Here is a 13,732-nt window from a genome sequence, read left to right on the forward strand (position 1 = left end):
GTATTTGAACGCTACACACTTAAGATACACGTTCCTCCTTGCTAGTAGTCATTTGGGCTGGTGCCAAAGGCTGCCGGATTGTTTGACCTGATAACATCGCTTTGACTAAGAGCAGTTCTACAATACAACTCCCCTTCTAAGTATCAATTAAAATGATATGGCACTATTCTCCAGCCCTCTACTCTTCTCCCATTGTATACTTTGTTTCAGCATTGCTTTATATGTTGCGTATGCAGCCGCCCAGGTTATACATCTTAGGAACTGTACAAAAAGGACGGAGGGACGCGTGACTGGCTGGCTTTCCCGTAGACACACCTAGGAAAATTCTTTGCGATGAGGTGTTTCCAAAAATATAAAATTCCTCCGGAACCTCTTCTTGTACTCCCTACAAGATCTCAAATTTTATTTTTCCTTGTACATTAAAACTTTGTCGCCAAGTGTGCACAGCAGAAGGGTTACGATCCGGAGCAGGGTGCCTCGCGGGGTTTGGGGAGACTGAATTTGCGTTTGCCGCCCCGGAGCAGCCCCAGCGCGGGAGCTTTGAGTGGAGCTCCGAGCGGCGCTGCGCTGTCCCGTGGGGAGGCCGCGCGGGGACCGGCGCCCGGGATCCCCGTCCCCCGGGGAAGCTGCCGGCGCGGGGGCGCATCCCCACAGCCCCAACCTCAAAGTTCACGGGGCCCAGCAGAGGGGGCAGCGCGCCGGCCCTCCGGCCCGTACAGGTGTCGGGGGGCCAGTGGGCGGGCGCGGCCCGTGCGCCGGGGCCGGGGGCCCGAGGGGGAGGTGCCCACGAGGTGGTTCTCGGCTCCTCCTCGGCGCTCAGGTTTCCGCTCCCGCCCGCCCGCTGCTGGCTGCGGCGACGCCGCCCCTCCCCCCTCCCCGAGGCCGGGCCCACTCCGCCGCCTCTGCCCGCCTCGCCCCCGCCCGGGCCTCCTCCAGCTCTCTCTCTCCGCTTCCCCTCGAGCCTCCCGAGGAGCCCGCAGCCAGCCGCGGGGCGCCGGGAAGATGGCGGCGGCGGGAGGCGGCGGCGAGGGGGGCGCGGGCCTGGGCGGCGCAGCGGGGTCAGGGCCGGAGCTGGGACCCGGGTTGGGGCTGCGCGGGCCCGGCCCCTCCACGGAGACGTGCGAGGACGCCCGCGGCCCCGCGCCCTCAGCGCTGCACCCGGAGGAGGTCGCCGCGCGGCTGCAGCGGATGCGCCGGGAGCTGAGTAACCGCAGGAAAATCCTGGTTAAAAACCTGCCCCAGGACAGCAACTGCCAGGTACAAGACGGGGCTGAGAGGCGACGCGTCCCGGGGCAACCGGACAGGGCTCCGGAGGGAGGCTGCCCCCCAGATGTCCTGGCTGGTGCCCGGCGCCTTGGAGCGGTCGGGAGTGGAGGGGGTCGGTGCAGAGTTCTGAGAACGGTCCGTAGTTTCCGCCCCCCGACCTGGGTTTCTGAGCCTGAGCTCATGCTGTAAGGGAGGCAGAAAAGGAAACTGAGGCTCTGAGACGCGATGCGGATTGTCCAAGGTCACCGGACTCTGGGGCGTCTGCCTCCAAGTCCGGCCCGCTTTCTCCTTCTGTGGCCCCTTGGGTGTGTATGGGGGGAGGGGTCAGGGAACAAGTAGGTGAAGGAGAGTTGTGGAACTCGGTTTTGGGGTGCTAAGTCTTTGGGAGCACCGTGGGGGGGCGGTCCCGCCTGGGGTCCTCGGGACTTGGGTGGGTGTGCCACGGGCCGGGGGCGGGCTCTTGGGAGAGCTGGGAGTGAGTGTTCCTGCTGCTGAAGCACTTGACCAAGTTTGTATGAAACAACTGTGCCTCTTCAGTGTGCTAAGGCCCGGGAATAAAGAGGTTATCACTCGGTGTTGGGGAGCCTTGCAGTCGTGTTCTGCATGCCAAGTACTGGACGATTTATACCTCAGTGACTCCGAGGAAGGTTAAAGATAAGCTACTTTGTGTCATTGATCCAGATTAACTGTTGCTTTAAGGTTAGAAGGTCTGCATTTAACTCCCCCTTCCCCCCTTGCCGAGTTTACATACTCATATTTAGAAAAGCAAAAACTTATGAAACATGCCAAAAATGGGGAAATTGAAATCACCCTTATTTCTGATATTTGAATATAACCATTGTTAGCATGGGATATTGTCCTTCTCTCTTTTCCTGTGCATACGTATACCTGTGTATTTTTGTTTTACGGGAGAGAGAAAGATATTTTGATTCTTCTGGGTTTTTTAATTGTCTATATTTTACGTATTACTTGAATTTGTGTATTTGTGTGGATGGGAGGGTGGGCTGACCTGGTAGTTGTGGATTTGGGCCAATTTGTGTAGTTCCTCCTGTAACCATAGGCATGGAATCGCAAGTGGTTTGGCTATTGATAATTGCAGGGCAGTTCTTCCATGATCCGTAAAATAATGAAACTAGTGCCTCGTTACTATGTAATTAGACCTTACATATCCACTCACAATAAATGTGAGCATAGGACCTTAGAACCCATATACATGAGGGGCCATTTTGTTTCAAAAAGCAACGTAAAAAAGTCCTTGTCAGCCTTGTGTGTTACTCCTCTTTCACATCTTCTGTTAAGTGTCCACTTCCCATCAGGATGGTAATGTTTTGTGATGCTACCTATCAGGACACCTGTAATAGAGTGATTTCAGAGCAGCAACTTGCCCCGCCCCATGCAAATAGAGGAGAGCAAGGCAGCTCAGAAGGAGGGAGGCTTGGAAGAAGCAGATGGCGTTTTTTAAAAAGCAAATTGAAGAAATAGCAGCTCTGTGTGTAGATAATCTAGAAAGAGATGGAGATTTTTGTCTTGATTTCCATTGTAGAGTGACATCTATTTTTGTTACACTTTCTTGCAGTCTGAAAATACTTAGACCCCAAATTTTAGACAGTTCTATCTAGTCTTGCTTTGTTGTTATCTTATTGCCTTTCTCAAGAGATGTGAAAAAATAGATCAAAGCGTCTATTAAAAGGAACAATTCTAATTACCTGGTGTCTGTGATGGAGAGAGGTTTTATGAGAATTACGCTGATTTGTATTTTTGAGATATTTTTTCTCTTTTATGAACTTATACTTAGCCTAAGTCTTAGGATTTAGGTAGCAAGAATAAACTATGGAATAAAATTGGTGTAAGATCTATACGTCTAGATGAGTCTTTTATTGCCAAGTAAAGAATCTTAAATTTTTATGTTAAATTCTTATGCCATGTTTTTCTGAGAGCTGAAGCTTTGTCATCTAAAAAAAAAAAAAAAAAAAGTTGTTAGGACCTAGAGACTTGTTTAGACTTGTCCTAGCATTTTTTTCTATAATGATTTTTACATTGATAATAAAATGTTTTTAATATTTCTGATATGTAGTTTTAAGATCTAAAAGATCATTGTTTGATTACAAAAAACATTTGAGAAGTGTTTATTTTCCCATCATCTTCCCTACTTGTACCTTTCGTAGTTTCCTGATCACAGTCACATTATAACTATCAGCGATCTGTGTTACATAAATAAGTAGAATAGACCAAAGTATTCTAGTTTCTAAAAGCAAGTCTTTCCTTTAGATTCTTCAGATTGAGAATTGCTACTTTTATTGGTCCAGTAAAGTTAATACTTATTTCATATGCTTCGTCTCAAGTCGTAATATTTTCATGAATATATTCTGCAAGGATTTTGGTATTTTGTCTTTTTTCTTAACAATTCTAATGTCTCTTTTTTTTCTTAGTGGCTGCATTTTACTGTCAACTTATAATGAAGGTTTAACTTTAATTTTATTTTGTGCCTTTTAACTAGGACCACCTGGCTAAGTTTAGCTTCTTATGAAATTCCTAATATGGTTTTTTAAAGATTACTACTTTTTGTTTAGCAATAAGCAATCAGGTATTTTAAATACTCAATTTGTCGATTTTCTGTAGAAGAGTCTGTGTTTATTAATTTATTCTAGAATATCACTTTAAGGATCAAAGCCATTGCTAACTCTAGTTCTCATATTTTATAGTTATGTCTCCAGGAAAGCTGCAATGGTCACTATTAGTAGGAGCCTAATAATTTTTTTAACTTTTTGAAAATACAGATATTATCTTTATTAAACATAGTTTTTCTAAATCTTACTCAAATATTGTTTAATTTTTTGTATGACAGATTTATAATAGCATCTCACAGCTTTATATTTATAGTTAGAAGGCACACTGGAAGTATTATTTTTAAGTGGGAGCTTTTAAAGATACATATGTCAATGTCTTAGAAATACTAGCTCTACAAAAAAAAAGAAGAACACCTTTATACTAATAAGCTGTCTCATTGAATAGTGACCACGCAGTCAGTCCGGTGCTGCCCGGGCAGCCTCCTCTGCTTTCTTAATTCCAACCAGCCCTCTGTGATTTGTAGCCTCACTTTGGTTCATGTCCTTTTCATTTCTTAAACAGACTATTGCAAGTTTTCTGTTTTGTGTCTACCCTCATTATTGTCTTGCCTCTTAGGTTTTAGCCTGCCTGCTCACTGCTTCCCTTGAGAGAGCTTCTCAACGCATAAATCTGATGTCACTCTCCAACTTTAAAAAAACAAGCAAAAAATCCTTTGACTCCACATTCCTGGCACTGCTTCTCAAACTTTTCCTCAAATTGTTCCTCAGTTTGTCTCTTTTCCTCAAATTATAAGGAATAGTGAATCTGAATTAGCTTTCTACAAGAATGAAATTGCTTTGAAGATTTATATTCTGTTGGAAAAAATATATAATTTTATGTTCTAGTACAGTTAGGCTTAATATAAAAACAGAGACTTAAACTTGTTTAACTTCTGTCCATATTTTTTTCATAAACTTGACTTTATGGAAGATGCATTATATTTATCTTATAGTTTTTAATACTCCTATGTTACCATGAAATACTCAGAACTCAATTTGAAAAGCTTGACATGATAGGATAGAAATCTAAGATTGCAGGCAATTTGTGAGTTGGCTCCTGCCTATATTTTTACTCTCATTTCTTATTAGTTCTGCATTGGATTCTACTCTGCCTTTATAAGATACCTAGGTCCCCAAGTCCTTCACACCACTATGATTTGGATATTTATAGTTATCCCTTTGAATGTTAATGTTTTGGAATATAATTATAATGATTAGTTTATTGTGAATAATATTTATAATTATTATAATTATAGTGAATAATAACAATGTTGTGAACACAGGTTCTTATTCCGAATAGCCACTGTGTATGTGTGTTAGTAATCTTTTGCAACTCTGAATTTAGAATTAGGGTTAGTTAAGGTGATGCCCTAATATGTGGTTTTTATTGCAGTTCCATAAATTGTTTATTTTTATGGTTAATCTTGTTGTGTTTCAATAGCATTATTACTGGGGTTTCAAAATGGAGAAAACAGTGCTGTTTATTTCCTATATCACTTGAGTTCACTCAGTTTTTTTCTTACATATTGCATGTGAATATATATGTTTTGTTTTGTTATATTTATTTTAAAATCTATAAGAGGTTTTGTTGTGTAATTATAAAAAAAGTGTGAAGTGCTTAGGGCTAATAGCCAAGATCAGTAATATAAGAAGCAGTCTATTGTCACACTGTGCATTATTAACTTTTATTTCAAAGTAGTCTATTGTGGTAGTTAATTGAGAAGCTTGATGGTCAAGTCAGAGGCACTTTTGAAAGCATAGTGTTATCAACCAAGCACTTTTTTGAATAACAAACCACCAGATGGAGGAACCTGGTTGATTTTCTTTTTAAAAGCTACCTATTCCCATTTTTCTTTTATATTTCAAAAAACTAGAATTTTCTCACATGCTTTGTGTTCTTTAACGGTGGGATTGAAAAATACACATTAATTGTTTTATCTAACAATATGTTCAATAATATTGCCTCTTTTTAGAGGAGGGTTATTACCACTTTTTCTGACAATACTGGGATGTTTTCACTCTTTGAAATTCTTTTTTTTTTTCTTCAAGAATGTCATTTTGCTTATTTCCAGAAGTAACTTTTCTTAGTATAGTTTATACTACTTAAAAATTATGTATTATATTTTCTTTTGTAATGTAGTTAATCAGAATTGAATATGGGTTCTACTTTTCTGTTTATTTTGATACCCCATTTCCAAGGTAGCAAGGACACTGAAAGCTGCTAGAAATCCCCTAGATTTCTGCAACACCACTGGCTCTAAGTTTTTAGTCTTGGCAGAAATTCTTGAAATGTTTCAGCTATGCTTGTTCTCTGATCTGAAAACATTCCAGAAGAGGAGCACTTTGTGGTTAGCATCTCAATGCTAGGTGTTTTAACAGGCAGTCCAAAGAAGTCTCAGGTGATTTATAAACCATTTCCTGATGCTTACAAATTATTTTTGGACTTGCAACACGTTTTCCCATAGAAGGAATAGGGTCAGTGGCATTTAGTTTTGGCAGCTAGCATTTTAACATCTATTGAGGCTCTGATGTTTCTGAAGTGTATGATTACTCTAAATAGTGCAATAACATCTAATCAGCTTTGTGCAGGAGCAGAGACTCTCCCACCTTCAGATCATTGATGGGCGCACCCGTGTCTTATGTCAGAGGCTCAAGAAGGAGCTGTATTTAAGGGAATTGCTCTTTAAATAAACAAGATTCAGAAAATCAGGGAAGCATTAAATGAGATCAGCTCTGATGGAGGATGATTCTGCAAAAAGGGTCCCTATCAGTAACATCCTGAGTTTGTCTCTTAATTCTTATCTTCCCTGCCTTATAGCTAGTGGCCCTTAGGGGCTTCCAGGGGTTATTTCCTATCTGCGGGCAAAAGCTTTATTGCTTAGCTGTACTTAGCCTAGCTGAAGCAGGCAAATGAAGAAATGGAAATAAAGAAAACAAAATGGTCTAAATTTTAGGATTGTAAAATTGTTTACCAGGGACTTTGGTTCTGTTTGTATTGTGTTTGCTTAGAGGCAATGCCGCACTCTAAGGGGACGGGGTGCACTGAGGGGTACTAAGTGGGGAAGTGGGCAGATTGACCACCCAGAACACTTGTCTGTCCTACAATATATATTTTGCCTCATGATTATCTGCAGTGGATCATCCTTGGTTCCTGTGCTGGATATCTTCCATTTGTTCCTCCAGACCTAGCTCTAACCTTCTTACCTATTCTGTGTCCTGGGAGACTAACCTGTACTGGGGATTGCACTAGCAAGGCTTTCTTATCCTGTGGTTTCTGGTTGCATTTGGCCAGCGCCACTAGTGGGAGATCAAAGTGCGGAGGAGAGGGAGTGGAGCACTTATTCATCCCGCTCCCTCTACCAGGTTGCTGTGACTTGGCTGTTTCGTGTTTCAGAGGGCACGCGCGGTTTCTTTCCAGTGGCGCTTTCCATGCAACTAAGCTCTTCCTCTTACCGTAATCATTCCCTTTGCCGTCTCTGGCCTAGAGGGTTATAGGGGGCTGTTGCTAGTAATAGGCTCCCCCCACCCCAGAAAACTTTTGTAGATGTCTCTTTAAACAGTTCTCTCCAATTACTTTGTTTCTGAGTGTGCCATCTGTTTCTTGCTGAGCCTGATACTGTTGCCTGCTCTGTATCCATTTGTCCTCTTGTTTTTCTTAACAGCACCCAGATTTTCCTTTGAGGACCTCCTCCTCCCTTATTATTTAGCAACTAAATGATTTATGTGGGTTTGATCCCTCTCCCCATCTGTAGGGTGACATAACAAACAAACAAGATTTTTCCCTTCTGCCATTGGAATTGGTTAAAAGATGGGTAATAGCCTGGAACTGAGCCAGGGAATACATGGTAGTCCTTTGGCGGTACTCATGGTTTCAGCCTGGGGTAACAGAGAGGCCTAGGACTTTTGTTCCGCTGTTAGGATGAGTGATTCTCTTTCTTCCCACTGCAAATGAGTGCAGAGACATAGCACCCTGGTTGCAGCTGACAGTCTGAGGACAGAGTAGACATCCAAAGGAAGACTGACCTGGGAAGGGGTAGGAAGAGTAGGGAAACTGAGGTGGAACCTTGATCAAACCATATCTGAAGCTTGACCTACCTTTGTATTTCTTAGTTATACAAGCCACTAAATTCCCTTAATTGTTTTATTAATTTCAAATTGGGTCTTATGTTACTACCAACCAATAGTATGCTAATAGACTTTTAATTTAAAAACAAGTATCAGTATTGGAAGCAATGGTAGAAGACATTTCTTCTAACCCTTTCGCTTAATATATGAATTCAATTTACAATTCTACCAAATCTTAACAATTTTAGTTTAAAAGAAATTACTGCTTTATAAGATATTCTACTCCATCTTCTGACAGCTTTCTTTGTTATAAATTTCTTATTAATACTGAATATGTAAAGTGTTTCCCTGAAATTTTGATTTCTTGATTCATTTTCTCCCTTCCAGTACTATAGAGAACTTATGGTAGTTTCTTTTTTGACTTATAACCTCAGTTCCTTCAAACCACTAGTTTTTAGGACATGACTTTGAATTTCCTAACCATCTTATTGGGTTGGCCAAAAAGTTTGTTTAGTTTTTTATGTAAGATGGCTCTCATAGGCCTTAGTTATCCTGAACTTTATTTGAAACAATTTTGTTAGTTGTATTGTGTGACAGCTGCCATATTGATATGCATTAAAAAAACTTATCAAAATTGGTGAATTTTTGTGTAGCCATTTTGATATTGAAGATGGAAGAAAATACACAACATTTCGACATATTATGCTTTATTGTTTTAAGAAAGGTAAAAACACGATGCAAAAAGATTTGTGCAGTGTATGGAGAAGGTGCTGTGACTGATTGAATGTGTCAAAAGTGGTTTGTGAAGTTTTGTGTTGGAGATTTATTGCTAGGTGATGCTCCACAGTAGGGTAGACCAGTTGAAGTTAATAGCAGTGAAATCGAGGCATTAATTGAGAACTGTCAATGTTATACGAGGCAGGAGATAGCTGACATACAATGAAAGTTACTGGTGAAAATGAAAAATGTGTTATATTTTATGGAAAAAAAGTACGGACTTTTTGGCCAACCCAATATCATTATTTATTATTGCATTATTTTCCATATGAACAACTGTAAACCTGCTTTTCTTGCACCCTGTATTTTTCTCTGAACACATACCACTATTACTTTGTCATTGTATCTTTTTGAAATGTGGCACCCAAAATTGAGCATAGCTGACTAGTTGAGATCTTCCAGTAGTCACTCAGCTGGAACAAATTTCTTTCTTCTGGATGGCTATAATAAAAATAACCTTTGTTTATTGGGTTCCTACTGTTGCCAGGCACTGCACATTGTATATTGGTAAATTATATTTAATCTTCATTTCAAGGCTGTGAAGTCACCATATTTTATTTCCATTTTATTGATAGAGAAACAGAGATGCAAAATTAATGTCAAGATATTTGTCCAAGGTCATTCAGCTGATTAGTGGTAGAAAAGAAATAATGTCTGATTCCAGAGCTCATATCATACCCTACACTGTAATTCCCCTAAACACACACACTGTATTGTGTTTCAAAAGACAGTGATCATGTAATATTTACCTTCATGTCACCAGTCTTAAACCTAGAACCTGACACATTGTTCTAGGGGAAATTTAAAGCAGAAAGGTGTGCTCACCTTTTAGTTCTGAAATGCTATACTTATACTAATTTGGTCTGACACATGGGAGGCTCTCAGGATTGGTTGGTAAAATGAACAAATTTTGCATTGTGAGACTGTTCTTTTCTGACACTGAAATTACACTTAACAATTATTCAGTCAGCTATTTGTGGCTTCTGAGTAAGTTGAAAGCTATAAACCCTCTCTCAGAAAAAAATGCTGATATTCATAGACATATAAAATTTTGCTTATAATTTTAAGGGATTATGGAACTCTTGTAATTTACCTCTTATCTCACTGGGGATTGTAGGCCAGGTTGAGAAGCACATTCCAGACCAATGTCATTTTCATCATGTCGTTGGGACATCACCTGTGTATGGACCCCTTGAGCGGATCTGAAGCTGCTTCTTGAGACGAATTTTATCAAAAGCTGCTGTGGGCAGTTTTAGGCATAGGTGGGGTGATCTTCCACCTGGCAAGAATATAAATTAGCCTTTTTAATATTCTTTCTTCAGAAGTCAGCTGTGTCACTCCATGTTTGATGTGAAAGTTCTGTGTTCTCTGGTCCCCCAGCGCGCTGTGCCTGGAACAAAACAGATGCCCCAAAAAGTTTTTCCTAAGAGCTTTATATGGAATTATGTTTACTATTTCCTCCTTAAGTTTATTGAAAGTCAAAGATTGATGCAAAAAATGTTTCTTCTTACAACGTGTCAAGACTATTATTCATTCTGTTGTTCAGTGTTCTTCACAATAAGTATTTATTGCTAAGGAAAAAGTTTCCTTTATTTATTATTTATTTATTTGTTTAAATTTATTTTTTTAGAGAGAGGGGAAAGGAGAAAGAGGGAGAGAAAGATCACTGTGTGGTTGCCTCTCACTCGTGCCTCTAACTGGGGACCTGACGTGCAACCTAGTAATGTGCCCTGACTGGGAATCGAACCGGCGACACTTTGCTCGCAGGCCGATGCTCAATCCACTGAGCCACGCAGCCAGGGGAAAAAGTTTCCTTTAGATTTGTTGAGTTCCTAACTCGTTGAGTCCCGAAACTTGTTTTCTAGGCATTTGGTCCTTAATTTTGTACTCACTTACCATCATTATCTTTAGATTTGTAATTTATTTTCTTCTTCCCTATGCTTGTACATTTTCTTTGTGTGTTTGAAGCTTTCTGTTAAATGTTTGTTACCACCAGAATGCCAAAATAGCATTAGAATTCATAGAATTTGTTTTAGCCTGTATGTGTACACATAGTTTTGCCTCTCTTCCTGCTACCCCCTCACACCTAGCCCCACCCCACCACACCCCCTGTGCCCCAGCTACTCAGATTTTCTATCTTCCCTCACCCACTACAGTGATTATCTGCTCTTAGTTCCCAGCCTCCCTTTACTTCCTGGACTTGGGGTCTTTTATTACCTGCAAGTTTAACTGCTTGCTTTTGATTCCAGATTAGCCTCCAGATCTCTGACTTTGTTCCTGGTGGGTTTTTTGCCACCTGATCTAGAGTGAAATAACAGCAACAAACAAAAACATGTGAATCTGAAGTTTCAAATTTTGAACTAATCTAAGCCTACAAAAAAACTGTAAGTACAGTAGTCATTCTGAGAAATGTGTCATAAGGCGATTTCATCATGTTGCCAGCATCAGAGAGTGCACTTACACAAACCTAGATGGTATAGCCTACTACATGCCTAGACCATATGGTATAGCCTCCTGCTCCTAGGCTACCAACCTGTAAGTGTATTACTGTACCGATTAAACCAAGCACAAGATAAAAATGGTACAATTAAGAGCATAATAAACACACAACGTGTGAGGCTGCTGCAGGTGTAACACAGCATACTGTTTTACTTTAAACCTTTTTTTTGGAGGGGGGGTTATTTTATTTATTTTTAAATTTAATTTTTTTGTTTTTCAATTACAGTTGTCCCGTTTCCCCCCCCATTGCTCCCCCCACCCAGCCCACCCCTCTCTCCCGCAATCATATCCCTCCCCGTTGTCCATGTCCATGAGTCATTTATACACTTTCCTTGACTAAACCTTTCCCTTACTTATCCCCCTTCTCTCCCTCCCCCCTCCCTACAAACTTTTTTTATAGGTAGAAAGAATACTCTCTAAAATAATGATAAAAAATACAGTATAGTAAATGCATAAACCAGTAATAGTTGTTTCTTGTTATTATCTAGTATTATGTACTGTACACAGCACACTGATGTTGCTTTGCATTTGTTTGCACCAGCATCACCGCAGACATAGGAGGAAGGCGTAGCGCTGTGCTGTTAGAACGGCCACAACATCATTACATGATAGGAATTTCTCAGGTCCATTATAATTTATGGAACCACCATCATATGTGGGCTGAAACATCAGTATGTGTTGCAGGACTTTACAGTACAAAGAACTTTTTTCCCTGAACTGTGTGAGAGTAGCACTGACCGGATGTTCTATCACCCTGAGTATTTATTGTGTGCTTTCTACAAATTTGGACATTCTCCAACATAACCTACATTACTGCCATGAAAGTCAAAATACTTCAGTCTAATCCTCTTGACTGTTTAAGCTTTGCCATTGGTCCCATTAATGTCTTTTATAGTGGAAGGAACTGCTTCAGAATCATATATTGCACTCTGTTGTCATGTCTCCATAGTTGTCTTCAGTCTGAAATAACTCCTCAGTCTTCCCTTCACTTTTATGACCTTGACCCTTTTGAAGATTATAGACTAATTCCTTTGTAGATGGTCCTTCAGTTTGAGTTTGTCTGATGTTTCTTCATGATTATACCCAAGTTGTGTATCTTTGGCAGGACTATCACCGGGGGGTGGGGGGTGCATGTTTTAGATTTGTCTCATTGTTGATAAAGCTAACTTGGATTACTTTGATTACCTTTGATTAAAAAGTACTTTGATTACTTTGATTAAAGTAGCACCTGCCAAGCCCTGACTGGTGTGGCTCAGTTGGTTAGAGTGTAGTCCCGTGCACCAAAAGGTTATGGGTTGTAGGTTTGATACCTGGTTGAGGGGGCGTGTATGGGAGGAAACCAGTTCATGCTTCTCTCTCCCCCCCTTTCTCACCCTCCCTGCCCTCAAATACATAAATAAATAGTAAAAGTATTACCTACCAGCCTTCTCCAGGCAAAGTTTTTTCCTTTGTAAATAATAAAGCTTTTGAGGGAGATACTTTAATTAAGACTATAAGTATTTCATTTGCCTTCAAGTGTTCAGTTTTTTTCATTTATTAATTTATATCAAAAATAGGCTGATGGTTTCCCGTGTTTTCTATGGGTTGTACTCCATTACTATGAGTATTTTGATGCCTAAATGTTTTACATTTGGGCCATGAGAGCTTCTTCAAGACTCCTGGATCATCTTCTTAAACTTGTTTTTGACACAACAAGATGTTGTAGCTTATTTTATATTTTCTGTGCTTCAGCCTTGGAATCAGTGATTTCATGAAGGTACCTGTTATGGGCTAAATGTTTGTGTTTCCCCAAATTCATATGTTGAAGCCCTAACTCCCAGTGTGGCTATACTTGGAGCTGGAGACTATGGAAGTAATCAAATGAGGTTATAAGAGTAAAGCCCTGATCAGATAGAATTAGTGTCCTTACCAGAAAAGACACCAGAGAACGAACTCTCTCTGCTGTGTGCCTTATATTCCCCCTTATCTCTATGTGCGCAAGCACTGAAGAAAAGCCATGTGGGGACACAGTGAGAAGGTGGCCGTCTGCAAGCCAGGAAGAGAGACCTCACCAGAAGTCAAGTCAACTAGAACTTTGATCTTGGAACTCTAGCTTACAGAACTGTGAGAAAACAAGGTTGTGTTGTTTAAGCCACTCAGTCTATGGTATTTTGTTATGGCAGTGAAAATCTGGGAGCTAGATATACTCATGGCCATTGAGATGTCACTGCTCTCAGGTCCTCTTAGTACTCAATGCTAGAGAATATATAAATGTATACTAGTATACACATCTGTCTATCTACCGACCTACCTATTCAAAAGTAATGCATTCACATTGACACATCAAATTACACTCTTTAACACCATAGAGTTCATTCTAGTTTTCTTCCATTCCATATTTGTTACTCCTTTTTATGACAGTGAGTCACCTGCTATTTGTTATCCTTAGTACATTTACTTATTTGAACAACCCACCTTTATGTAATAAGTCCTCCATCACCACTGTAGATGGCTACCCCTCCCCCATGCAGGTGCCCCCC

The 13,732-nt window shown here is 40.6% G+C and overlaps 1 protein-coding gene across 1 annotated transcript in view; it reads left to right on the forward strand.

Moving 5' to 3' along the window:
* The first annotated feature begins 891 nt into the window (after positions 1–891).
* Positions 892–13,732, forward strand: part of RAVER2 (ribonucleoprotein, PTB binding 2) — a 70,414-nt gene continuing 57,573 nt past the window's right edge. The window contains exon 1 of the mRNA XM_090269565.1: positions 892–1,257. Coding sequence (XP_090125691.1) covers positions 1,003–1,257 — 255 coding nt within the window. The 5' untranslated portion in view covers positions 892–1,002. The remainder of the gene's footprint in view (positions 1,258–13,732) is intronic.

This window comes from Furipterus horrens, unplaced genomic scaffold, assembly GCF_987537825.1.
Source record: "Furipterus horrens unplaced genomic scaffold, mFurHor1.1.pri manual_scaffold_3, whole genome shotgun sequence".
NCBI classification, from domain to species: Eukaryota; Metazoa; Chordata; class Mammalia; order Chiroptera; family Furipteridae; genus Furipterus; species Furipterus horrens.